Here is a 27,383-nt window from a genome sequence, read left to right on the forward strand (position 1 = left end):
AAATACAGTCTCCAAGTGCACCTACCACTGTGTTCTTTGCATGGCTTTACTTATCTATGTCCCCTACAGACAACAACCCCACAGCTCCCTCGACCCACAGCAGTGTTTACATCTCAAAATAGCAAAAAAAAAAAAATCTCTAAAACAGCCAGCCCAACATGCCACCCCTAGATGTGCTTTCTGCCCTGGAGCTCAGAAAGCCCCCCTGGCTCAGGTTCTCCTCCAACACGTGCATCAGTCTGTTCTACAGGAGTGCCTTTCAGATAAAAGAGACACACTTGCAGAGGCAGACTCTATTTTGGCAACTCTTCTTGGCACAGTATCAAAACAATCCTGTAAGTTGGCTAGCAAGGGGAAGTAGCATCTTTACAAATTAGTAGCTTTGGCATTCTCTCAATGACCCAAAGTATTTATCCATTCTTCCACTCAATCTCCAACAGTTGGGGAAGGAAGTATGCAACATAATTAGATAACCATTCCAACAGATGCACTGAGCCAGAGCTCAGTGATCTGACCACCTAACCGAATTAAAAATTAAATGTATGCCCTCACAGCATGTATTTTCCTCTCCAGTAGTTACTTGCATCTCTCTAGAACTGCATTCTGTTACTATTAAACTGGCATCTAATAAAGAGTCACACTCCAGTCTGAGCTTTCCGATGCACAGAGTGGAAAACATCTTCACATCAGTGTTGCTTCAGATGGGTATCATTTCTAACATATCTGTGTATTTGATTTCACAGTATAAAATTAAGCTTTCATTTAATCAAGGACTAGACTGACCTCCAGGACTTCACATTTTCTTAAGGCATAAGTGGAAACACTCATCCAAAGCTTTCTCCCTCATAGTGTAACATCCCATAACAATAAGGACATTTACATCAGTAAAATCTGCTTTCAAATGAAAGTATTTTCAACTCATTATAGCCCCAAGTCTGTAACTTGGAATATCCTGAAATGTAAAAATACTTCAAGTAATATTTTTCCATTTATCATCCTCTCATGTGGCAAAAGAATTCTGATGTTTGGGTTGAAGTAAAGGTACTGCTGCACACAATTACACAGCAAAGTGGCCACAAGGTTTTCAGAACCATTTGCTCTTCTCTAGTTTGCATCCTGTATTTACTGTTGGGGTGAGGAGAGAGGGGGACAGTGTCAAGATCTCCCTTCATATGTTGTATGGGATGTAAGAATGACGACCCAAAACACCCATAAAGCCGTTAATTTCAAACTATTACATTTAGCAACAGTAACTTCATCTGTTCTCATTAATCCCCTTTATAATGCAAATTCTCTGGTCAAGGTTGAAGAATTTACAGATTTACTATTTTGTTAAAGGAAAAAGTGGCGGACACATTTGATAAATAATTTGCTACGTGGCCAGTAATCTAAACACAGCTGATGTCCCACTCTTCACATACACGAAAATTAATCTTTACACTTCCTCCTCCAGGAAATTTGTCAGAATGGTACAAAGCTTACAGTGACAGAAGCTACTTACAGTCTGGTCCTTCCAAATTGAGATATGGTATGTCCATTACTCTCATAAGAAACAGCCTGAAGCAAAATGGAAAACAACTATTAGCAAATTTCTGCTTGAAGACCTTTCAATAAGCTTTTCCTTTTTATAGTTTTTCACGTGTCTGTTCTGGAATTAATCATCCCAAACGTATCTTCAACTATATTAAAACAAACAGAGCCTTAAATTAAGTCAAACCTATTACCTAACAATCCATATTCCAAGCACTACTTGGCACCATGCCAGTAATGTTACTTATTCAAAACAACAAGGACAAAGAAGCCCCAAAGTGTTACTGCTGAAAATAATGGAGACAAGTGGGGCAACGAACACTGAGCAAGCAGCAGCCCCGTGCAGTGAGAGCCATTGCACAGTGGGCAGTGCAAAAGCTGTCATCACTCTAAACACACCTAAACTTCCCCAATTTGTGAGCACTGCATCAGGCTTTAGACAGAAAGGATCCTAAACCCCTAAAACTGTACAAGCCATCACGACTTCTTTGGAGAATACCAGGATGAGGCTTTTGCCCTTGAACGTGTAACTGCAGAGTTTCTCAAAACATTCAAGACATGTTTTCAATAAAAGCTCTTATTCAGCTCTGAAAACTATTTCCCTCCAAAATAAGATTAACAGCCTAAAATCCTGTCATAGGTACAGATGCCACATTGTTACAAAACATTTGCTATGCACAGTGTTCACTGCAGGGCTAAAATAAGTAACTTTTCCCTTGTAACTTTAAAAAGCTTCTAAAATGCTTATCAGATTACAGTTACAGTTTTCAACTAAGTAATAACTGATGTAAACAGCTGACAAAAACATTTTAAGTGTACAGACTGATCTGTAATGCCCTACAGGTTCTCTGTATCACACCACACTCACTGGGAGTTTCTAAGGGTTTGAATCCTATGTCCTCATGGTTCCCTGTATCACTGAAAAGTCTACTGGAATGCAGCTGGTAACTTGTTTTTGCTCTAAGTATTCAGGAGAAAGAAAAAAATTCTAACCCTGGGGAAAAAATGGACTCTCTGAGAGGTTCACATGTGAGCCAGAGGCTCTTCAGAGAACTGGCCCCGGTTACCACACCCTGTCCCATCTAATTGCTCTTCCCGAGTCTCAAGGAAGACACAGCACAACGTGCACTGTGTCCCTCTGAGCATTGCAGAACCTGAAAGGAACTTTATCAATAAAAATTAGAAACATCTGCCTCAATTACTTCAGAAACTTCACCAATTCCAGCACAGCTCGGAGCAATGAAAACATTTTACAGAAGAAGCCAGAGTCTTTTCTTATGTTTAGCCTTTGGTGCCACACTCCTGTAGGCCTGGCCCCATCACAGCTGTCTGTAAACTGAGCAGGAGTGACACACTGAGAGCAGAGCCAGCTTCAAAACACAGACTCCACAAACAAAGGAAGATACCCTATGACATATCCAGAGAGATCCTGGAAACACTGACAGGTAGGGAGCAGCTTTCAGAAAAATAAAGATGAAGCCTACTAAAAACACAACAAAATCTCCTAGGGAGAACACTAGTTAAACTGCCCTCCCCCAGCTTTTAGTATATTGAGGAAAGCAATTCAGTGGCCAACAGCAAGAACAGGCTTATGCCAAAAAGATATATATAATTGAAATTAATTAAGATCAGGTTTTTATCCTCAGAGACAAATCCTACATTTATTTCTTTGATCAAACAACTATGTGGCTAAACAGCACATAAACACAAACACACACTCTCTATAGTATAAATACTGATTGTAGTATTGAGTGCACTTCAAGTATGTTACATAAGTGACAGCAGTAACTTAAACCACATGGATTGCACATAATGCATAATTCAGTATCTCTAACTACTGTTCTAAGATTTGTTATCTATCTGCAGAACATTAATAAGATTGTTCTGTATGACAATGTGAACTCCATATTAAATTAGCTTGATTCATCAAGTTGTAGCTGACATTGATTTTCACTACATTAACTCCCACTTATTTAAAAGATACACAGACCAAGCTAAAAAGACAATGTTATTCCCTACAGTGCTGAGGGGCTGTAGCCAGATCCCATGGTCAGGGGATAGACCTGTTTGTCAGCAGGAACTCTGAGATATTTTGAGGAAGCTACTTGGGAGACAATTGTTTCTATGGCAAGTCAGGTGAAATGAGGAGAGGAAGGCTATCACCTGCCACTTCACAGCGAGGCATAAAGAGTCTCAAGGAGTCAACACTGTTCCTCTGCACTAGCAGGATAAAGTGTGTGATGAGCTGTGTAGAGAAACTGATTCAGCAGAAAGAAGAAAAGGCGTCTTTCTAAACCCACACCAGTTTACCAGTAAACTGCTACAGCCACACGTGACTCAAAGCAGAAGAACAGCAATTGTTTACTCCTACACTGCAACTGGAAAGTTATTGGTCAAACTGCAGAGAAGCAGACTGATGTTCTTTTGCAATGATCTGGCAAAGAAAATTAAATTAACATAGGGAAGTGAAGGGAGAAATGAACTTATTTGCAATACGTGTCAAACAACCCAACTCCCTGGTGAGACATTTTCCACAAATACAGCACAAACTCACTAAACTGCATTGAAAATTAACACCTTGTATTCAACCCAAAGATTTATGGAGTGGTCTGCTTTGAAGAACCTTTTCAAGACTATCCTGATGAATGTTCAAACTGCAGCATAACCAGCATGAGCCAAAAAGCCAATAAAACTGAAGTTTAAAGCAAAATGCAGTTTAGCCATTGATTCCAAGGCTGGAGATAGGCAGGCTAAGGACAGTGTTCCATGGCCCTGTGTTAGACATTTTAATACAACAGGTACTTACTTGTTAAAAAAAGGTTCAATGAGTTTGGATCTGGCAGACACATGGTTTTTTGGAGGAGTGAGGAAGGAACCTGGTGAATGAAGAATAAATTCAGAATGTCATAAGCAGCTCCAGGAAGCACGGAGGAGAGGGTTTGGAAAAGCCCAGATAGGTACCTAGGAAATTAGCCATGGAAATGAAGCACAGTCCAGTGATGTAGGCATCATATCCTGCCTCGTGGAGTTGCTCAGATGCTGTATCATAACTTGGAAATCCTTCTGCACTTTCTGAGGGCAAAAAAATCATTTATAAACACGTTAGCAAACAGGATAAAGGCAGCCCTGTATGCTTATCCACGTCAGACATACCATCATCTAGGGAAAGTTACACAATTTTCACAAGTTCTGAAATTTCAGAAGTTCTTGAAAAAAGCAGTTTTGTTTTGCATTTTTAGGTAAGAATACCTACGACAGAAAGACCTTCCTATTAAAAAAGAGCTATGAATTCCCACACCTACTCAGCCAAAATGGGAGTATTAATTCTGAGACAATGACAGCAGGATTCCCCACAAAGTGGTTTTTTTCTGACTTGCATTTGTAAGAGCAAGAGGAGAACATTTCAGAAATAAGAGCAGTTTGATATATCCTTACCAACTTTAGGAGGGCTGAATGGAACCTCTTTTAAACGTTTTTCCAGTTCTGCAAGTGATGTATTATTAATGATCTCCTGCAAGAAAACACATCATTAACTGCCAGTGCCAAGCACATTTTCCCTGGAAACTGAAATCAAACAGGATCAACTGGGTATTTCCTGCTGCCACCTTGTGTTCTGTAAGGATTTCTACACAGCCCCACTTCAAACCAATGCACCAGAAAGTCTGTCAAGACAAGTTCTAAAGTTAACTTGCCCCACCTACAACATAATGAGTCATAAGCATTTATTAAGACTTTTCAGAACTACTGACAATGAATTATGCAGAAGTTACATTTCTATTTCAGTCTGGTTTCATGCAGGGTACATGTGGCAAGGGAAAAGGCAGTACAAACAGCAGGGAAAAATATCCTAAATATTGATCATAATGGTTGAAGGCATTCAAGGTGAGTATTGAAACGTGCCTGATGACTGGACATTCTTGAATAGTTTTGTAAGTGTAAGTACTGCTGATTTAAAGTAATACAACGACAGCCTGACAATCAGAGAGCTGCTCTTACACTTCAGCTTAGCTGAGCTGCATTAGTGAATCTAAATATGCATAAAAGTCACAAAAATATATTACAGATTAATTCCTTACTGAAGTTCCTAATCAAATCTATGTTGGCAATCAGTCCAGTGGAAACATATGGATCAACAGCAAGAGGAAACAGAACATGTCACAATCTTTCCTCCAGTTGTCTGAAATCTCTGCGGACCAAATTTCCTCTGGTTCTAACTCAAGACAGCTGTTTACACTTATCAAGTCTGCAGTGTGAAAAGTTATCAAGAACTAAAGCTCAAATGGTGCATTAATTTGGCATCTGGAAGCAGCATTTGATAACCATATCCTAAAAACTGAGCATCTACTGCAGAAACACAAATAACAACATCACTGTACCAAACACTGATCTTGTGGAGGACTCTTAGCTTTCAGAATACCAAAGGCTCTGTTCTCACTACAGCACGATACAACACAAACCTGACAATTTTTGACATTTTAATGATAGTTTCTGTTCTGCAATGCTGCAGTCACAGAGGTTTGCACAGGCAGAAGCTGCCTCAGCAGCGTGGGTTTAATTCAAAGGCACGAGAGAAGGCAAGAGAGGATGAACATTCAGCTCAATACTTAGAACAAAACTCATCTGCAAGAGGTTTTAAGAGAAACCTGTAATTTTTTTCCTCCTGCTGATTACCCACTGAACATCAGGGCCACAAAAGAACCTAATGATGATCAAGCATTTTTCTAAACAAATCTAAGTCAGCATTCACAGTATTCTAAATCTTCGAGTATACAAACAAGCTTCCAGATTCTTTTTTTTCCATGAATAGTAATTTTTTTTTCTCCTAAGGTCACTGCTATTTTACAAGAAGAAAATCATCTTCTGGTCACATTTTAACTTACAAAAACTCTACATATTTTGGAATTTAAAGCTGCCAAGTTACTTTAAAACTTTAAATACAAAAGACAATGGTAGGGAAGCAAAAATATAAATTCTAAAAAATTTTTAAGTTTAAATAAGGTGTAAAGGAAAATCCTTCTTCTACAACAAAAGGAGCACCACAGAAAACATTATTAGACCTTTTTCTCTAAAAAGAAATAAAAATTTTTTCAATACAAATGAATTAATGCAAGTTTGTATCTTCAAATAATTCAATATATTATTATTTTACCTTGAAAGGTTGTGTGCTTGCCATCAGTTTAGTATCCAATAACCTACAAACAAAGTAAGAGCTAAATAAGTTGAAATGGAAGAATGCCCATTTTGCCAAATCCTCAAGAGTGTTTCAGCATATTAGGTGGGAAACAGCAGATACACCTCCTGGAAACTACTCTTGGATGTAAGAACAGCCCAAACATTCCTTGGCTTTGTTCAGCATGAAAAATGACAGCAACTAAGCAACAGCAAGAGTTGCAAACAACTAACAGCAAATAAATCTTGTTCCAAATGGAGATTCAAAACACAATCATCATGCCAGAACCAAAGGAACAGCAAAGGTGCATCTCTGCCAAAAAGTAAACCAACAGTACTGTATTCCTAAAAAAAAAAATAAATACGCATCTAACTTGATCCCCATTACATTTGCAGTAACAGGCAGTTTACAGGGCTAGGACAAACAGGATCAGCCTGCTAGAACTGGACTAAAACACTTGAAAGTTTGAACTAAGAACTTACCGGGGAAAGACACATGATGTTACTTCCTTGAACTCACTTAGGTCCTAATTTAACATTAAATTGGAAGATAAAATCCAAGTCAGTTAACTGGTTATCAGTCTTGGAATGACAGCAGTAGCTACAATTATCCAAACAGCTTCTAACAGTGAGATACAGTAAATGAATTCTCACCACCTCAGAGATGTATTTGCATTACCACAGATACCACCTGCAATTACACAGAGCTACAGACTCATTATTTCTGATCTGTCTGTGATTAGCAATAAAATGTTCTATCATTGCCAGCACCCTATCCTATTGTAAACCTAGAGTACCTCTAATTCCAGCTCTGTTAACAGCTCTACTTCAAATGTTCCCAGCATTTAGGATTTCAATGGAATATAAGCAGTCACTCCAGGTACACAGTTGATGCCTACAGGTTTAGATCTGCCAGATGTAAAAAGTACAGGAACAACTGACAGTTGCTGATGTTCCAACAACATCCAAACAGGTCCCAGATTTCCTTCTCCCATCTCATGATCAAGTCTTTCCCAAAACACCCACAAGCCCTTGAAGATAGCAAGTAATGTAAATCCCGTGGGCCATCCTTCCAACGAGACCTTTGGCTTCTTGAATGTCCCTGGTGCCAATAAACTGCTTAGTTTACCTTCACTGTTGGACTATTGCAGTGAGGGACTGTCAGACTGCCCCTACTCAGTCAGCAAAGTGTGTTCCCTCCAGTTATTCTGACACTGCACCTCCTCACCCCAGTGAAGTCACTCTGCTGCAGGGTTTCTTATCACTCTCTTAAGTTCTCCTGTATGGAAATTCCAATTTATTGAACCACAGGGGAAATGCCCCATGGTTATGCTGAAGCTCCAAACCAGTTCTTTAACGTGTCTGCCAATTGAACACACCTGCCACTATCCAAGCAGTTTTGTGAAGGACTAACAGATGCAAGCAAAAACCACAATTTCAATGTTTAATTTGAACCTTTTAAAAATGTAAAGGAGAAGAATTCAACCCAACTAAGCTTTCTGTATAAAGATTTAAGAAAATAAGGCAGAGAAGTAACAAATGGGCTTTTTAAAAATACTTTCCTGTACTTCTTAACAGACTGATTAATGCTTCCACTCACAAGAAAGTGCGGAGATAAGACTAAAATACATTAAGGGACCTGTTTCATCATCTGCACACTCAAAAGATAACTTACATCAGGCAGGGGACAATAGAACTGATGTATGGTATGCATGACATCCAGCAGCATATTGTGCCCAATAACCAGCTTGCCCTGTGAAAAGAACATTAAATGTTGGTTGCACTTCCAGCCATGGCCATGGCAAAGGCAATCTGTGACAAGCACCTATCCCAGGTGTTTGCCCAGGGCAGCTGGGAACAAACACAAATCAAACCTCCCATTTGCTCTCTGCCTGCCCCACACATTCTCTCAGAGCAGCCACTCCTTTCTTCCTCTTCTCCCAACCATTTATCACAGCCCTCAGCAGCAGCTCCAAAGGTTGAGAAGATGCACTAGAACAGATACTTACAATTTGGTTTCCAAATGTAATCTATTTAAGGTTGAAGTCAAGTAATTTCTCAGACCATTACCTTTTTATTTACAACAACTCACAGTATATTCCTTATGGTTATAATATCTGAGAGTTATTAGGGGCTTCTCACAGTGCAGAACCTTTCATGCCAGATGCTGTACAAGCAAGCTCCTTCTTAAAGAAGTACAAGAAGTTTTTTTAATGTTAACTTTGATACCTTTGACACAACCGTCCTCCTCTGATTAGCCTTTAACTGCCAGAAAAAAAAGACAAGGAAAAACATCTCCCAACAATCTTTTCAGAACAGAGAATAAAAGCTCTCAAAGCCAATTTACTGAAGAGCCCTAAGAAGTTGGTACTGTTGACTCTGACAGGTAATGAGATTGTTCATGTCATTTATTATTTTAAAAGCTTACTTCACCTATCACACTCAATCATTATAAAACATGAAGCAACATCAACTTACTAAGTCCCTTTAACTTGTATTTCACCTTATCTCCCAAAATGTAACAGTAAAAGAATTCTCTCTTTAAATTATTTATTTTTTCTTGCAAACAAAGATACATTAAAAATCATGTTAACTCACAGAATTAGCAATGGCATGAACAACTCTGGAAAATCCTACTGCATCATTCAATTCTTCCTGTAAGCAAAGAGTCTGACATTAATGAAACATAAATACAAGTATTGCCAAAACTGTACCTGCAAACTGTTTCTCAGACATAACCAAGGAGAGACCAGAGAGGAAACACCACAAGCAGGATGCTGCTGACAGCTGATGTGCAGCTCCAGTTCACTGGTGGGTAGGACAACTCACAAGCTGTTGCAGTGGTTGCCCCTGGCCAGGGGCAAAAGCCACTCTGCCTTTTGCTCCCTCCCCTCACTCAGAATTCCAAGACAGGCTTTAAGACTTGAGGATAAAGACAATGAGAGCCCACCCCCCCGCCCCAGCCTCCTTGCTTTTGGGGGAGAGTGGAAGAAAGTCTGTGCCCAGCACAGACAAAACATGAGTGTGGTATCACTGCTGTTTTAGCCACAAGTGCAGAGCACAGCAAGATCCAGCTGCTGCAAAGGGTAACTTCATCCTCCCCAGAGCAGGAACAGCTGCAGTCAGCTTACTGTCAGTGCAGATCTCCAGCAGTGCTCAACTGCTCCGAGACTGCAAACAGCTCAACAAGATATGAAAATTAAGCTGTAGGTCTTCAGCCACATTTTTAACAGATATAGATATGTTTGCAACAGCTTGGATCCTGATTGTTATTTCCATTCAATCAGATTGTACTTTTATGCCCACACTGAGGTTGGGGAAGAAACATTCTTCACTATTTACATAAACAAAACCAAGAAGAAACATTATACAAGATTATACAAACACACTATTACATAATGTGAATTACACATTTTAAACTGGTTTTGGGGGAAATCTGACTGCAGCACCTATTTTAGTTTCACTTAAGGAATTTCTTTAAAACAGATTTTTCTTTTTCAGGTCTAGAGAAGTAGACCATTGCTTTATCCATTTTTATCCAACCAGAAGGGAATGTAATAAAAACATTCACTGTTATTTCAGTTCAGCTCTGAGTGCCTCTGGTCAGAGTAATACCCCCATTAAGAATGCCTCAGAAAAACCTACTCTGGTAGTAAATTGTCCCTAACTTGCCTTCTGGAAAAACAGAAGTCACATTAGTTAATGTCTCCGTTGGATATCTTCTTCTCTCCTAAAAGGCCTTCTGCATGCAAATATTGCTTTCTCCACCCAAACTTATGTATCTTGAAATATATAAGGACAAATCACAGGAGTTTGATCAAGAATTCCCCCAGTTCAAGTCCTGTGACCTCCTGAAACCTGCATCAGGCCCAGTAAGCAAAATACAAAGTCCCATAAACAATGAGAGGGCTGAATCCACTAGGTATGACCTTGTGGTCAGCTTGTTAGCACAGCAGTGCCTGCAGCACACGTGTCTCTGGAGAAATGACACAAGAATTGTACTGACATTGTACTGACAACCAAGAGCAGTCAAGCTTTGTGACCGCTCCTAGGACAGACAGGGAATCCAAACAATGTGACAACCTGCTCAAGAATTCTGCAAGGAACTGATGTTTCCTGTTCCTAGGCCATTCTTCTGTGACAGAGCAGATTCACAGAAGGAGGCATTCACTGCTTCAAAATATTGGCTCAGTATTCCACAATTCCTCATTTCATTTTTCAGAGTGCCTTGCAACTCTTCGTGCTCTGTTGCAAAGCCTAAGTTATCTGGCAGAATTTGGAAGAGGACTTTCAGAAACATTACCAAATCCTAGCACACAACTTTGCATTGCTGACTGAAGTCAGAGATTCTCCCTCCTCTCTTTCATGTAAATTAATGAAATGGAACTTATTTACCTGTTCTTTTGCTTGTTTCTGCTGTTCTCTTCTTTTTCGTTCCTCTTCATCTACCTTACTAATAACAATATATCTCTCCTTCTAAAACAGAAAATGTATAGTTTGAGGAATGACTCTGAGAAGTTCTTATTTAAGTTTCTGTAAATTTACATGGTAAAGAAAACTGTCATCTCAGCAGCAGTTACTTGGCAACACAACTGTTTCCATTGTAGGCACTCATCCACCAAACCCAACTTTCACTAACCCCATGTTTTCATTCTCAGGAAAGGTTACCAGCATGTCCTTGTAAATAGTTTCTTTCAAATATCTTTTGGAGCAGGGATTTTTGCTGGGAGGTGAGGACACAGTATGTGATACCATTGTTTTTCCTCTAAGATCACAATCTACATTTCAGCAACACTGAGCATCAGATCACTATATCTTAAAATACCTTTCAGTATCCTTTTAAAGGAATAATATTAAGCCCCACAAATACATGCTGATACTCCATATGTTGGTCAGAGTTAATGTTTAGAAACTAGTTCACTGTATTCCATTTAAAATCCTTTGCATTTGTATAACAAGGCTCAAGTTATATCTAAAAGTGAGGAGATTTGGTAAAATTGAGAAATACAACTTCCTTCAAAGAGAACAAATGTTAGAGGCCTGGTTACCTTATCTGACTCCAGAGTTTCAACATGGATACCTTTTGGATATCTACATCAAAAGAAATGAAAAGTAAATATAAGTAGCTATTAATTTGGCATTTAGCAAACTGAAACCACAACAGTGATTCCTAATTTCATGTTTCATTACTACTATAAGTCTTAAAACAAAAGGGAGTACTAAAAGTTTCTTTTTAATTTAAAATAGTGGAAAAATTGAAGCAACGAGCTAGTTTGATTGGCCTCCTTACATTACCTAACAGTAACCAGCACTAGAATATATTATCTTATGCAATTTCCCATCCTACTGCTGTGGGACCTCTACGTTCTTACTTCAGTAATATTAAGTAAACGTTGTGTAGATATCTCATCACAATCTACAATGTCTGCTTTCAAGAAATCCAAACCAAAAATACTGGTGAGAATGCTGTCATTTATTTACAGTCACACAGGACAGCTTCTCTGGAGACTGCACTGCCTTTAATATGTCACTCATTTTAGGATTTATAAACAACCCTGAACTTTCTGCTAACAGCAGACTTCAATGGGAATTATTAACTCAGATGTCACTACCTCTGCTACTGGGTTGCATCACTCCACCACAATCACATTTCATTTCTAAAGTACTCCCATACCCAGAGCCACAGAATCCAGCTGATAGCAAAGTAAGAGAATAACATCTTTTACCTCTTAACCAATCATTTTACTGCTTAACCAGCAATTACTCTCATTTTCCCATCACAATAAACTAACCACAACTGTACAACCACTGCAGAACCTGCATGTTTCCTTGTCCTCTGGCTACTCCTAAAATTGGCCCTTCTGAAATCCTGGAGAACACACACCCAAGCACTGCTGTGTCCTCTCCCCCCTGGCTGCTCACACAGTTTGGAGCCCACACCTCACTCCCAAGCTGCCTCACATCACAAACCTGGATGCATCACAACACTGATGCACAAGAGAACACTTAGCAGAGAAAATGACCTGTGAAGAGTTCAGGGGACAAGAGCAGTCGATAACCTCAGTGTCTGCTGCTTTAATTATCTCCATGTGCACTTCCCAGCTTGGCCTTGTCTCGCCAGGACACACAGGAGCACAGCTGTGTTCATGGAAAGCAACAACTGCTGCATGATCCAAACTACCACCTGAGAACCCACCCTTCCATCCACGGAGAGGAGATGCAAAGCTCAGCGTCACACAAACATAACACTGTGCTGCTGGAAGCTACACATATTCTATCCACGGATTAAAACACTCACACTGAAAAGTTCAGGAAAGCACCTCTCAGATTAGTTCTCAGTATCACTTCTTGAGAACCCATTTTATAGATAGGAGCTTTATTTTATCCACTTCCAGCGTAAACTCTGATTCCAGAGGATCAGATTCAGTGCTGCAACACGGAATTAGGTAAATGTACAAAAAATGACTTCTACTGTATTTCCCACATTTTACCAGTGCAGTCAGAAAAATGACAATCTTACTCTACAGCCATAGTGCTTCTCCCAAGGCCTTAAGGGATATTTTTAAGCAATATAATAAGTTATCACAAATATTTATGTTTGGCATCTAACAGAAAACTATACCCACACCAGTACCTCCTGTAGAACTCCTAGTTTTTCAGGTACAGCTCACAATCTGTATAAGCACATGCACTTTCTGTTCACTAAAAACCTGGCAAGTTGCATTTGTTACATAATTCTATGTGCTGTTCTATTCAGACATTTTGGATAGGAATAATAAAATAAATACTAAGCTTAAAATATTCAAGTGAATCATCACAAATAAGTTCTTCAGAACATTATAAAAGCGTTCTTTTAAAGGACAAAAAAGTGTCTAAATGAATCACCCCAAGATTAAGTAGATTGGATCTTACCCAGATTTCTTATCAAAAATACTAAAAATATACAGCAAGGCAGTATTACCAGCAACTTACTTCCAGCTCAAGGTCTGATAAATTAATTTCCTTTGAAATCTAAAACCAAAAGACAATTTTGTTACTAATAATCCTCTTACAGAGTGTTTCCAAGTAATGATGTTCAGTTAAAGCTGACTCCACATTCATTTGCAGAAAGATTTTTAAAGCAAAAGTCCCTGCTACCAGAACCTAGAGGCTCACTTGGGTTTTACTGAATTCTGATCTTCAGGCCCCACGCTGCAAGGGCATTTATACCATTTTGTACAGTTACCCACAGATCTTCTCATAGGAAAATATCCTGTAGTCATGATTACTCAAAACAGACACAGTGATGACACCTTAGCCTTATCTCACAGAGTTCTGCTATTTCTAAATTCAATTTTTAAAAAATGTTTTAAACAACCATACCCTCCAAACATCCAACCCCCAAAGGTAAATAGATTTTTGGGAAGGAGACCTAATAAAAACAGTCACACACTCCCAACTACAACTAACCAACAGCCCAATAGATTTGAAAAGTTTGTTTTCAAAATGCATAACCAAGGCTTATGGAAAACTTAAGCAACAGCAAGAGGAGACTCATATTTACAAGACATTTTTTGGCCGTATTTAAATATGTTGCCACTACATGCAGAAGTTACAGCTCATAGAGCAAACCACGACACCCATGTACAGAAGCACATTTCCTCAACATACAAACATCAGTCAAATGTAAATTTTGCTACAGTCAACCCAAATAAAGACAGTCTTCCTTGCCACTCCCCTAATTCTGTAGGACCCAAACAAAAAATACTTTTAGGAGATATGCAATTTCAGAAACTCACCCTGTACATGGCTCCAGTTCCAAACTTTCACTTTCTTCATTCTTTAGTAAGTCTTCTATCTGTTCCCTGGAAGAAATAATTATTTGCTTCTATATCTACTATTTCAGTTTTTGGAAGTTTGCAGATCTCCCCATAAGACAAGAAATCACTTCATAACAAAAAGAGCAGCATTTTAAAAGCAGTGAACTAATAAAAATGGCTTCAACATACAAAAATATCACTATTGTTCGCTCTTTAGCTCCAACAGCATCAGAGGATACGAAACTATTTCACTTACACAACTTTCTCGACGAATTTTTTCTGATCTTCAGGAACTGTTACAGGACACTTTGTGGAATTAGGAGAAATGTATGACAGAGATCCTGCCCCATTGGCTTGAGAACGCTTCTCATCATACTGTTCCCTTAGCTGTCTTTCTTCTTCCTGATTTAAATATGGAATTCCTAACAGAAAGAAAAACATAAAAGCTCATCACAATTACAGACACCGTAAGGATGTGTCAGCAAAGATGTATTACTAACCAATGCTTTGCCACTGGGCAACAATAAACAACCAAACGCTCCTGCAAGCAGGAACTCCATTCTGTTGAACCTACACAATGAATTCTTGAAAAGGGAGTTACTACCAGCACAACAGGAAATCAGAAAACAATAATTCAAGAACTTCATTGTGTGTTAAGGGAGTATCAGGAATAGCAGCTTTTTTCTTCTTGCAGAAAACAATAAAAGATGTCATCATAAATATTGCAGACATCGAAAGAAATAATAATAATAAAAAACCAACCAAAACTCACCGTTGCGAAAAACTTTATTAAAATCAAATCCTTGGTTTGCTAAAAAATCTATGCTTGAACTCTGCAACAAAAGAAAAGGACTTTACATTTGGCAAAAGAAGCTGTGGCATAAAAGATCCATTCAGTTATTTTCACATTTTTTAAGAAATTACACAAAGTCCAAAGTCAAGAGCAACAACATCTGTGACCCTAAACAAGAATTTAGGCAATGCTACTTTTGTTATTTACTTCGAACTTCCACAGAACAATAAATATCCTAAGGGATAGAGATGAAAGAATGAGCTATGTGGAGACAGGAAACCAAAGAATGTTCAGGAGAACAAATCTGAGACTGGAAAAATGCTGGTAATAGCCTGGGAAGAAGTAAAAGTAAGACAAGCAGATGAGAATATGGGATAAAACAGGAAAAGGAAACATGAAGTCCAATGAGAAAAGGGAAAAAATAGAATCATCTTGCCAGGTTTGGAACATTATCTCCAACTCCAGAAACCACACAATGTAATACATAACAAGATTTAAAAACTGAAGTCAAGATTGCTCTTAACTGATGTTTATTTCTCTTATTAAAAAAAAACCAAACCCCAGAGACTTCTATTTTTCTACTGAAAAGCTGAAGTTTGCTGCAGGTATACCTTAATCAAACAAAACAAACTTGTTTTTCTACTAACCTGACAGACAAACTTGACATCTGGTGAATTTCTGTTAAAGGGTTTTGGAAAAATATAGAAATTAAATGACTTCATTATATACCTGTGGAGAAGATGAGTTGCATGTCAATAGAGCTTATCAGTACCACTTTAGAAAATCCTCAATTAAGAAAACAAGAAATAAGAGAATGACATACTTTTCTTCTGTGTCATCATATTTAAAAGTGCAAAGGCCAAACTGAAAGAGCAAAAAATCCATGGAATGCTGGAAAGGAAAGGAAAACTTGCATGAGAATAAAACATGTACACATTTAAAGATTACCAGGGTGCATCCACATATGATTTCTCTCCGTTTCAAAATTAGGTAAACTGAATCTTCTTAACCAACATTTGTTTTGCTGGTAATTCTTAAGTAAGCACACCAGAGTTTACCAACTGGTTCTCATCTGCATTTAATCATCTTACTATTGCCAAAAGGTGATTTGTAGTATGCACTTCTACTCCATAAACAGAGGGAAGTCCCATCTTCTCTCTCCACCTGTTGCTCACACACAGGAGATGCTGCAGCTAAAGCAGCTTCTCAGTGTTCATTCACATTCTCCCCAGTGTGAGAGGAGGCTGTGAGGGACAGTGGTGTACACAGCTTTCAGATACATGTAATAATACATTTAATATTCTTCTAATCCATGTGAGTTACACTGGGTACAAGGCATTCAAAATTAGTCCTCTTGAGTATAAAGATCAAAACTATCAATTAATCGAGTCATTAGATGTTGAAAGTAAAGTTTTACGAAGGTGACAACAAAGATTTTGGGTCTCTGTCTGTTCTGACCGTGACTTCTGCAGGTTTAATGCAACATTGAATTCTCGTGTTAGCAGAAAACAAAACCCCGTCTGCTGCAACTCAGTTTTAGACCTGTGACGCATTTCCCTCCCTGTGTTGTTCCCACTGTGAATTAAGGCATTCTACCCTTTTTCCAGAATCTTCCTTTCAGTCAGTGTAAACACTTTACCTTTTTAAGTTTCTGATACCTTTCTTCTGGGGTGTCAAAGCCATTTGTTAATGCACTAACAGAAGGTCCATCACTGATCCCTGAAAAAGTAGAACATATTTTGCTTCGGGTGAGCTTTTCAAAATTGGCCACAATAAAGAAACACAACAACTGATAATTTAAGAAAAATGTTTTCACTTAATGCTACAATTATTCCAGTTGAGAAAGATTTTCTACCGCATAAAAGCCCCCCATTTTAACAGTAGTGTTCCAGCAGCAAAGCTCTTCTGCACAAGTTCTGCCATTCTAGTTCCTATTCAATGTGCCAGTAACATGCAAAGACTTTCCACAACATAATGTAGATGGGCTTTAGAGCACAGTGCAGGATCAAACCAAGCAAAAAATGAGAAGAGTGCTGCCTAGGGATTTACTGAATGACTTAGTCACTTTAAGCAATACATAACAAAAACTATTTCCATAAGCACCACATCTAACAAAACCTGGTCTTGATCACATTTATGGCTCAAGATCCATAAGGATCATGTTTGATGGATGACTGAACTCTATATCCCAAAGCCAAGTACCTATTAAAGCATCTCTGTGACACACCCCCCCTCTGGATTTTACAAACATACAAGTTCTTATTGCTGCCCTTCCCTGTCCAAATACTTGCAGGGCGCTTCTCATTTATCTGAATCTCTCCCTTTCGTGACACATATAATACCTTCTTTTTTTCCCCCCTTAACTGAAAAACAATTAACACATTGAAAGATTACTGCATGAAGGGAGTAGAGGCAGTATCACCATGACATGTATCTTTGACCCAAACCTTGCTATCGTACACATAACGAGTGGTTTAATCACTCTCAGCCTCAGCTTTAGCTTTTTCAAGCCAACACTGAGACAGCGAACTGGGACACGGGGACCCCCCCCGACACTGCCAACATCCCCAAATCACAAAACCAGAGCGGCCGTACCTGAAAACTCCCCATCGATGGCCAGGAAGTCCGACTCTTCAATGGCTTCATAGACTTTGTTTAGGTTATCCTTAAAATCTGCGGGGAAAGGGGTAAAACGCACCTGAGGTCACGCCCCACACCGCGGGGCATCCTCGCGCCCCTCGGGCCCCCTCAGCCCCGGGGCCGCGCCTCCCGCCCCAGGGCCGCCCCGCACGGGCCAGGGGAGGTGCGGGGACGCCCCTCCGCCGCGAAGGAGAGGCCGAGCGCGGGGCAGGGAAGCCGGCGGGGCCGGGCTCAGGGGCGGGGTGCCGCGGGGCGCGGGTCGGGGCGGTCACTCACTGCTCCTGGTCACCTCCATCCCGCGCCCGCCGCAACCCGGCCCGGCCCCGCCGCGCGCTTCCGGGGCCGCCCCGCGCGCCGCACGTGAGCGCGCACGTGAGCGCGCCCGGCCGCCATTTCCTGCCGGGGCGGCGCCCGCGGGGCACGGAGAGCTCGGCGCTGCCCGCGGGGCGCTCTGCGGGGCACGGAGAGCTCGGCGCTGCCCGCGGGGTGCTGCCATCGCTGCTCGGTGCCCTCAGCTGCCGAGTGAGGGCCGCTGTAGCGGCGCTGCCCGGGGAGGCGAGCAGTCCCACGCCGCCGCTCTCCCGTGGGGCGCTGTGAGATGTCACGGCCCGCAGAGCCCTCGCCTTACAGCCCAGATATGCGTGACTAGCACCAGCAAGGGAGAAGGGATGGGAATCTGCTGAGGAGACACCAGGAAAGCTGCTGGTGGTGGTGCCTTAACGATGACAAGTCCGGAGGAGCTGGAAGGCTTGGCGTGTTACAGAAGAAGCGTTCGCCTTCCTGGTAAAACCAGCACTTTCACATTTAATTGTATAATAACAAACTTTGTGTCCCCGCAGCAGCGCTGTGGGAGGAGGAGCTGCCCGGGGGCCAGGGCAGGAGCTGTGGGCACAGACACTGTGAGAGCTCAGTGAATGGGCTGCAGGGTTAAAGTTCACACAGCACAGGAAGCATCTTTTCCAGAATCCCAACTGAATGAAAACTAATGGAAAAATCACCATAAATTGAGAGGCAGTTTCTGTGTAGAGAAGGAGATAAAGAATTACACCAGGCTTAGTGGAGAGAGCTCTTAAAGATTCTTCAAGATCAAGTTTTGCCTTTTCAGTGTAAGCAATTTATTCTACAAGCGGTCCCAGCAAATCATCCGGGATGATTAAATCGTGCCCAGTAAGGCATTAGTTAAAATAATAATAGAGATGTTTCTGTTTCACAGTAAATTGGCCGAAGCCTAAAATTTTCATGTTACTTCTCAGTTTTTTAACATATGTTCCTGCGGTTTCTCGTTGAAGCGCTCATGGCACTTTAAAGTGGTTGATGGCTGTTTATAAACCTGACATTTCCCCCCGGATCCAGGAATTCTCTGCTTCATTCACCTATAAAATAAACAGCGAGTAGAACTGACCGCAGAGTCCAATCGGACTACAAGCTCCTTTCAGGTGTTTGTAGAGAATGAATCACTCCGTTTTCTTTGGACTCAGTCAAAAAGAACTGCAGTGAGGGAGCAGAGGTTGATATAGAAATAATAGCGGACGTGTGTCAGTGTAGATACACTCTCACGTGTCTGTGCCGGCACAGACGGCTCGGTAGGGGGGGAAGTACCGGGGCCGGGAACGGGTCCCGGCGGGGCTGTCACCGCCCCCGGGGCTGGGGTCGGGCTGGCCCTGCCCTGCCCAGCGCAGGAAAGGCGGGGAGGAAGCGGCGCGGGCAGCAGGAAGGCGGAGCTGGGAAGGGGAGGCAGGAGAGGAGCCCGGAATCGTCCTGCTGCCGGCTCTTCGTTTGGTGGAGGCCGGGCGGCGAAATATTTTTCCACCCACGGAAATCCTGTTGGCTCTGCCTTCCGGGGAAACTAGAAGAATGCTTTTAAGTGAAAAACCTTGTGTTTATTTCTCGCCTTGTAGGTGCTGTTTCAGGTTTGTGTTTTAGAAAGCCAGCGGTCCGTGCTTTGCCGGGAAATACAGGTTTGTAAGCAGTCTGAGGATTCTAGTTTCACTATTGTGTTCCTGTAGTTGGTTTTTGTTTTGTTGGGTTTTTTAATTTCTTTATCAGCTTGCGTGCTTACCTCTGTGCTGGATCTGGATGGCAAATAGATAATTTGGTAGTAAGCAGGAGCCACATGGTGGAGAGTGTAGTCATATTCTGTTTTGGTAGGGCCTGAGGAAAAAATTGTGCCATTTTTGGTGTCTTCTGACATATCACAAGTGATGAGTGAGTGATCTGGATCACTGTTTTTCTTAAGAAACTAGATACTACCATCTAAGAGAATGGAGTAGGAACATCAAACAAATAGATTTACATCTTTGGTAAACTTGGAACAGTCTTAGACTCATCTGTGTGTTTTTTGAAATACTAACAAAGTGTAACTGTCAGTAAAGTTAATGCAGGGCTCAGACCTTCACTGAAGGTCTATCCCTTGTAGTTCCAAAGCGTGTGGCTTTGTGGATCACACTTTGCTTTTTAACATTGCCCAGCAATGCCTAATATTGACCTTTGTGAGTAATGTTTTATTCTGTATGCTTGGAAAGAAGAGGGCTAGAGCATTATGTTATACTGGTGTTTTTCCTTTGTGTTCTCTGGCAGTATGTTCTAATATTCCTTTTGATTGCTGTCTTTTACTAAAACCTTGATTAAAGATACTGTCAAAGGTCATGTGGGTCAGTGAGTTACTTTGTTTCACTTTCATGTGTTTCGTAACCCAGGAGAAGAGAGTAGAGGGAGATGAGTGATCTCATCTGTTTACATCCACAAACTGGGTTTGATTGTAGTTTGCAGTGAATACGTTATTGAAAGAGCAGATCATGTTTCATTTTGGGGGCGGGCTGAGTTGCTTGGAAGGTTTAAAACCATCCCAGCAGCAAAAGCAGAGCCATGATAAATTACACTGCTTACCATGCTAAACTTCTGTCAGAACATTTTTCTTGATGAGGTTTATTTTGTTGCTTTGCAGAAGCGATGCCTTGCCTGGTTTGAAGATCTGAGAGGGCCTTCTGTTTGCCTGAGGCATAAAAGAAAATGGAAGAGGATGAGACTTTACGAGGGGAAAGGGAGAGGGCAGAAGTTGAAACAGGTGGTGGTGGTGCTGCTGCTGCTGCCGTGGGGCGGCAGATCTCAGTCAGTGAGTTCCTGTGCCACTGTTGTTACGACATCCTGGTCAATCCCACCACCCTGAACTGTGGACACAGCTTCTGCAGGCACTGCCTGGCCTTGTGGTGGGTGTCATCCAAGAAGAACGAGTGCCCCGAGTGCAGAGAAAAGTGGGAAGGGTTCCCCAAGGTCAACATCCTGCTCAGGTGAGTGGACTCTTCTGGGAAGGCTGTTTTTGGATAAATCAGACACTGAAATTAGCTGTCTGGTTTCTTGAGTTTCTCAGATTTTTTTAGCTTCTTGGTAATCTGAAGTGTCACATTTAAATCCCCAAAGGCTTTCATGTCCTGCGCTGAACTGTTCAAGCACATTTTTCTGCAGAGAACTGAGGGGTGGGTTGATTGGTTTTTTGGGGGGGAGCTGGGTGGGAAAAATTTCTCCTGAATTTTTTTGGGAGACAGAGAGGAGGGATCCATTTTTGGTATTAAGAGCCTTGAATCTTTTAATAGAGCTGGTTGTTTTCTAATAATTGTAAGTTAGATTGTTCTTTGATAGCTGTGTACTTATTTCTGTAATAGGAATTATTTATAGGAAGAAATGTGATTGTATTGCAGAACAAAGCTAGAAATACGTTTGATGTTTTGAATTACCCACAACTTCTTTTGTTAATAATATTCTATCCTGGGTTAATAATATTTTAATAATTAGATGGTAGGATTGGGGGTAGGCTCTTATGTTGTCTTTTACTATTTTTTAATAATCAAGACTTGCCAGTAGCACACAGAATTCTAATTTTATATATATATGTATATATATATGGGGGGAGTTGTGTGGTATTGTAATTTTAGAAGCTAAGGAAAATGTTGTTTGCAAGTAATTGATAAATTTACTGAGTATTAATAACTAATTTTTTCTTGCTTTCAAAGATGATAATCTTCAGTTTAGACTGGAAAACAAAAATCCCAAAATTAGTCCCTTTTCTGAATATGAAGCCTGAATGGTTTTGGTACGATGACAAATATTTTTCCCATTAGGGATGTCATTGAAAAGCTTTTTTCTGATGCCATTGAACAAAGAAAAGAAGATATTCAACAAAACAGTGATGTAGCACGCAGCTTAGCAACCTTCCAAAAATATGGGAATGACCAGATCCCTGCAGTCCCGAACACAGCAAGATTTAATCCTCGAGGAGGAGGGTTTTTCTCAGGCGTTCTGACAGCTTTAACTTGTGTAGCAGTAAGTTTCATCTGCTTGGTTTTCTGTATTTACTTCCTTTAGCATGCAATCAAATATGCTTAAAACACGTGCACATGAAAAGGATTGTCAGCACAGAAGAGCCTTCAGCTGAGCAGAGTGGCCTGCAGGGGTCTGTCAGGAACTGCAACTGCAGTGCAGTTTAGATGAAAGTTACACAAAGTGGGGAAAACCTCAAGATACTTTCTTGTAACCTGAATATTCTATGGCCCATGAACTGGAAAATTCCAAGTGCCAAAACTCTTGTTGTGTGTTTATCATTAATGTATTTGCTTTGCAGGTAGAATATAGGGGAGTTTATCTTTTTAATCCACCCATAGGTAGTTCTACTTGGCTATCACTGGAGTAGCAGAGAATTTGAGGAAGATCATCTTGTCCACAAGCCTGTTTCTAAATGGAGTGCTGAGGAGGTGATCCTCTGGCTAGAGCAGCTGGGCCCCTGGGCTTCACATTACAAGGAAAGGTTTTTACTGGAGAAAGTGAATGGAAGGTGAGGGGCCTGATGGCCGAGAACAACTGTTGTGTGATGGGATTATTGACACATTCATTAGGGATGGATTGTTGTGAAATGTGTTCCGTGGATTGTGGGAATGTTCTGTAATGTACCAGAATGAATTGCAGGGGGAGTTACAACAATTGTCGGTGAAAACATGAGTAGCAGGTACTAAGCAAGCTCCTTGAAAATGTTCCGAGAACTTTTTAAACTGCTGACCATGCAGACTGAAATGATACTGAGAGTAAAATTCTACTTGTGTGTTACCCACCCCTCCCACCTTCCCTTTGTTTTGGAAGTATGCATGTGCCACGTGCATTGTTGCATTCCACCTGAGAGCTCTGCTGAAAGCAGGCAAGAGGAAACTGGAAAAGAAGGGTTTTTAAAACCCAGGCTCTGAGATGCAGTTGGTGTGAACACTTGCTGTGGAATGTAATTTAACAATGATCTTTAAGGTCTTCCAACCCAAAGCATGCTGGGATTCATCCTGTAATCCAAAAGGTGTTGCCTTCTATCAGTACCTTATTGTTTCAGTGTTTGGTTGCTTATTTATGAGTCATCTCTTTTTGGTGAAGAGACACTGTTTACCTTCTGAACTCTGCTTTTGTAGGCTGCTGCTCACACTGACAGAGGAGGATTTCACCAAAGAGCCTTACAGTATAGAGAACAGCAACCACAGGAAAGCCATCATGGCAGAACTGGAATATGTGAAAGCTTTAGGTGTTAAACCACCACAGAACCTTTGGGAATATAAGGTAAATTTTATATTAAGTGTGTCACGAATATTCAGTATTTTTAAAATAGTATCTTTAAAAGAAGATTTTTTTTTTTAAAGGCAGGAGGAGTGTTAAGGTAGTGGAATTGCACTTGTAAAAACTGCTCAATTAAAGTGCTGTGTTTGAAAAATGATGCTTTGAAAAATACTTGTCAGAAAATCTAAGAACTGGAGTATCCTTTCATTTTATTTTTTCACTGATTGGAACTTGGTAATTTGATCTCTTTCAGGCTGTAAATCCAGGAAAATCCCTCTTTCTTCTGTATGCACTGAAGAGCTCTCCAAGACTCAGTATGTTGTACCTGTATTTGTTTGATTATGCAGAAGCTTTCCTGCCTTTCATCCACACAATCTGTCCTATGCAAGAAGACAAGCATGAAGATGTTTTCACAAAGCTGCTGGTAAGTGTTCAAACCATTAACTGGGCTACTTGCTTTAGTTACAAGCATTTTAAGACTAGCAGCATAAAAAGACATAAAGTAATTATTTCCTGTTTCATCTCTTTACACTGTGACTTTAAAAACAACAAACCTACAGAGTTCCTTGATTTTATGTGATCACCAGAGTTGGAACCATTACCTTTAATAAGATTGATTTAAGGCTTTTAAGACTTTGGATGTGTGACTGTCGTCCTTCTGAAGTTCACAAGACTACAGAAAAGCTCTTCACTCAAATTACCTGTATTTTAAGAAAGGGTATTGTAAGGTCTGGCAGTCTGTGATGTTCTAATCTAATGCAAATTACTGTGTTGTAGTATTATCTATCAGCAACTATAGTAAAGACAAATTGCTGCTTTCAATGGATGAAAAAACAGCTTTTTAACAAAAGACCAGTGGAAATAAGCCAGTATTGTATTTATTTAATAGAAAATTGTTTAACAGTCTTTTTATCCTGATTTACAGGACTTTAAAGATCCTTCTTGGAAACAATGGAGAGAATTCATTGTAAAATATTTATTTTTGCCATACCAGTTGATAGCTGAATTTGCTTGGGATTGGCTGGATGTGCACTACTGGACATCAAGATTTATAATTGTGAATGCCATGTTGCTCTCTGTTCTGGAATTATTCTCCCTTTGGAGGCTCTGGTCAAGGAGAGAATTGAAGTAAGTCTTATTGAGCTTTTTGAAGAGGGTAGGAAGTACATGGCCTTATAAATAGTAACAGTCTTATGATTTCACAGTTGCTCACTGAAATGACAGTGTCTGACCATAGTGAGGTTAATAAGAACATGTGAATCTGAATTCCTGCATATGCCGCTACTTCTGAATGTCTTTATTTCTGTGAATATTTGATAGGGTTTCTTACAGCTGGTTTTAACTTACCAGATGTAGCAAATGCAGAAACAGCAATAACTATGTCCTTAACCACTGGGAAACACTAACCCTTACTGTGAGAACTGCCTTTTGTGGTAACTGCTGTTAGTTGCCAGCTGAGCCTAAATGCATCACAATTTTGTCATGATAGGCTTCTAGTGTAGTTATTAAAGGATGAGTCCTCAGAAGCAGCAATAAGTTCAGGTATGCTGGTATTATTTCTGATCAGTTACCAGAATTTCTGTTCTTACTTTAATCCTAATTCAAGCATATTGATACTACTTCGTAGTTGCTGTGGTCTCATTTCCAGTCTTAGCCCTTCCTGTTGTGGGGTGTAGTGAGTTTTCCCTTTGCCAGCCGCCAGGGGACAGAGGAGCACAGCAATGGAATAACCCGTGGCAGGGCTGGAATGTGACCCTGGAGCCTGCTGGGCTTTGGGGTCTAAGTACACTGACTTAATGCTTCCCCTTTAAAAACGCTTCTCCTGGAGTGCAAGATAATGTTTTACAGGTAAAGGGTAAGCCCACGTAAGGGCTGAATAATTGAAGGCTGCAACACCTCTTAGCTTTTCTTAGAGTGGGTAAAAACAAACCAGGAAGTCCCTCTAAGCCTCTCCCTTTCCTTTTCCACAGGACTATTCCTCACAGAATGTGGAGACATTTTTGGAAAGTCTCATCCCAGGGTCTTTTCGTTGCCATTTTTTGGCCTTTTATTCCTCAGTTTGTCTGCAATTGTTTGTTTTACTGGGCCTTGTATTTTAACCCCATCATAAACATTGATCTCGTGGTTACAGAGCTGAGGCGTCTGGACACACAAGTGCAGTGATTGGCTTGGGAACTTTGGGGCTGTTTAGCTTCCAAAAATGGACATTTGAAATAAGCTTTGCTTTTCTGTATGTATGTGGCAGCAGAAGTGGTGGATTGTGTTAATTTAAGCATCCAAAAAAGCCTTAAGGTAAGTTACTCTTAAACCAGCTGATGAGGATGGGCTCTGGTATCCAAAAGGAATTTTCCATTGGGAAAAAAAATAGACATTCCTGTTTTAGCCATGTAAGACTCATACAGTCATTTTGCCCTATCTTTGATCAGATCAAACTTCTCTATTCTGTTCTGAGCATTCTGTGTATTTTCCAGCCTGCCTTAAAGTCTTTGGAGCTGCTCTAGAGAATTCTTCCTTTTTCTTTTAAACTTAGCCTTTCATCCCAGTGATGTGTTCCTCAACTTCAATTTTCCAAAGGAATGCCCTTCCTGGGTAGGCTTGATATTGAAAGTCCATCAGTTATTTCAGTCTTCTCTCCATGTGAGGCTGTGACTGTCTCTGCACAGTCTCACAGCAGAGTTTGCTCTAAAATTCCTGCTCTTGAGGGCAAAGACTTGAGTTTTCTCATCTTTCAGAAAATGTGGTGATTGCCATAGAAAATCTTTTATTTAGACCAGCCACACTTCATCAGTAAAGCTCCTTTAATGCTTTCCTCTCGAATTCTGTTGCTAATTCTTAAATTCAGGGTTATCTCTTAAAAATTATTATTTTGGGAAAGTGACCTGACACTGTAATTACATCTTACTGCAATATAATGTGTGTCTACATCTGTGAGCAAATATTGACTGAAAAGTTATTTTGTGTAAACAGGATGGACATTTGTTAATGTATGTTTTTTTTGACTGAAGAAAAAGTCAGATTTTTCAAGAGCTTTGTCCCCTTGCATTCTACACTGGTTTGTTTTGGTTTTTTCATTTGTATCATTGATATGAACTTTAAATTTGCCTGTGAATATTTTGAAAGATTAAAGATCTCTTTTGAAATCTTCACTATTACAGGAGTGGGTTATTTTGTTTGGGTTTGGCTTTTTTTATATTAAAGTACTTGTAATAAAGTTTTGCCCTGTGCAGACTGTTCTGTAGCCCTGTGTCTGAGTAAGTTGAGGTGGGTGAAAGCTGGACATAAAACACTCCTCATTCTATGACTGTTAAAATTAGCAGTTAGGAAGAAGTGTATTATTCAGCAGTTCTTGGTATTGATTTCTCTTCCTAAAAAGTTAGAAAAGCCTATGAAGTGACCCCAGTTAGAACCATCTTTCCATCCCGGTGAGGTGTGTACAATTCTCAACTTGGTAAACTCCTGCTGTCCAAGATCAAACCCTTGTGGAAAAGGAAGTTGGTCCCAACAACTGCTGCATTTTCATGTCTCTGTTTTGCTGATGGTTTGCATTTGCACTTTTAAATGTGGCTCTGAAGTTTTAAGGGCGGAATTTCTCCATGTGCTCACAGGAAGTTCAAGGTGTACATAGAGTAATGAGCTTGAGCCGTACCAAATAGCAGCTTTTTGGAAAACTGTATTTAAAACCTAGAAAAATAGAATTAATTAGGCCTTCTTTAATACAGGTAGGATTGCTTAAGGTGAATGAGATGCAACAGTTACACTGGGCTTTTATAGTAAGTGTTTAATGTAGTTGTGTTCAATGCAGTTGTGCTGACACTGTCACTTCATGCATTTTTTCCAGTCAGTTCAGAGTTAACAGATGTTAAGATAAATAT

The 27,383-nt window shown here is 40.3% G+C and overlaps 2 protein-coding genes across 8 annotated transcripts in view; one reads left to right on the forward strand and one right to left on the reverse strand.

Moving 5' to 3' along the window:
* Positions 1-18,268, reverse strand: part of PARN (poly(A)-specific ribonuclease) — a 50,828-nt gene extending 32,560 nt beyond the window's left edge. For 3 of the 4 annotated variants that reach the window (XR_003571398.1, XM_027885425.1, XM_027885423.1), the window contains exons 1-19: positions 18,208-18,268; positions 17,887-17,964; positions 16,931-17,010; positions 16,115-16,182; positions 15,939-16,020; positions 15,271-15,331; positions 14,755-14,920; positions 14,478-14,543; positions 13,672-13,710; positions 11,748-11,790; positions 11,095-11,175; positions 9,298-9,354; positions 8,375-8,452; positions 7,183-7,226; positions 6,680-6,722; positions 4,966-5,041; positions 4,492-4,602; positions 4,337-4,406; positions 1,502-1,557 (exon numbers count right to left, since the gene is read on the reverse strand). Coding sequence is in view for 3 of the 4 variants with exons in the window: in XM_027885425.1 (XP_027741226.1) it covers positions 1,502-1,557; positions 4,337-4,406; positions 4,492-4,602; positions 4,966-5,041; positions 6,680-6,722; positions 7,183-7,226; positions 8,375-8,452; positions 9,298-9,354; positions 11,095-11,175; positions 11,748-11,790; positions 13,672-13,710; positions 14,478-14,543; positions 14,755-14,920; positions 15,271-15,331; positions 15,939-16,020; positions 16,115-16,182; positions 16,931-17,010; positions 17,887-17,964; positions 18,208-18,226 (1,318 nt within the window). In the remaining variant the exon portion in view is untranslated. Of the gene's footprint in view, positions 1-1,501; positions 1,558-4,336; positions 4,407-4,491; positions 4,603-4,965; positions 5,042-6,679; positions 6,723-7,182; positions 7,227-8,374; positions 8,453-9,297; positions 9,355-11,094; positions 11,176-11,747; positions 11,791-13,671; positions 13,711-14,477; positions 14,544-14,754; positions 14,921-15,270; positions 15,332-15,938; positions 16,021-16,114; positions 16,183-16,930; positions 17,017-17,886; positions 17,965-18,207 lie in introns of those variants that run through there. The other variant, XM_027885426.1, reaches the window with a different exon arrangement.
* Positions 18,269-18,458: 190 nt separating this feature from the next.
* BFAR (bifunctional apoptosis regulator) lies at positions 18,459-26,653 on the forward strand. 4 transcript variants are annotated; one of them, XM_027885468.1, is made up of 9 exons: positions 18,459-18,714; positions 19,830-19,897; positions 20,891-21,218; positions 22,047-22,248; positions 22,587-22,756; positions 23,370-23,514; positions 23,765-23,935; positions 24,437-24,639; positions 25,482-26,653. In XM_027885468.1, exons 3-9 carry the CDS (start codon positions 20,941-20,943, stop codon positions 25,672-25,674), a joined length of 1,362 nt encoding a protein of 453 aa, XP_027741269.1. In that variant the 5' UTR covers positions 18,459-18,714; positions 19,830-19,897; positions 20,891-20,940; the 3' UTR covers positions 25,675-26,653. The 4 variants fall into 4 exon arrangements, with proteins under 4 accessions (XP_027741269.1, XP_027741268.1, XP_027741271.1 ...); XM_027885467.1 differs by having other exon boundaries at positions 19,830-19,889; positions 20,876-21,218; XM_027885470.1 differs by lacking the exon at positions 18,459-18,714 and having other exon boundaries at positions 19,649-19,897; positions 25,643-26,653.
* The last annotated feature ends 730 nt before the right edge of the window (positions 26,654-27,383 follow it).

This window comes from Empidonax traillii, unplaced genomic scaffold, assembly GCF_003031625.1.
Source record: "Empidonax traillii isolate 1590-97213 ecotype Southwest subspecies unplaced genomic scaffold, ASM303162v1 scaffold166:size2381449, whole genome shotgun sequence".
Taxonomy (NCBI): domain Eukaryota; kingdom Metazoa; phylum Chordata; class Aves; order Passeriformes; family Tyrannidae; genus Empidonax; species Empidonax traillii.

What these genes read in the sequence shown, in the direction of transcription:
- BFAR (XM_027885468.1), top strand. Translation starts at nt 20,941, where the DNA reads ATGGAAGAGGATGAGACTTTACGAGGGGAAAGGGAGAGGGCAGAAGTT. An exon ending in CAGCTTTAACTTGTGTAGCA is followed by an intron (nt 22,249 to 22,586) that starts GTAAGTTTCATC and finishes ATCCACCCATAG; the next exon opens with GTAGTTCTACTTGGCTATCA. An exon ending in ATGTTTTCACAAAGCTGCTG is followed by an intron (nt 23,936 to 24,436) that starts GTAAGTGTTCAA and finishes CCTGATTTACAG; the next exon opens with GACTTTAAAGATCCTTCTTG.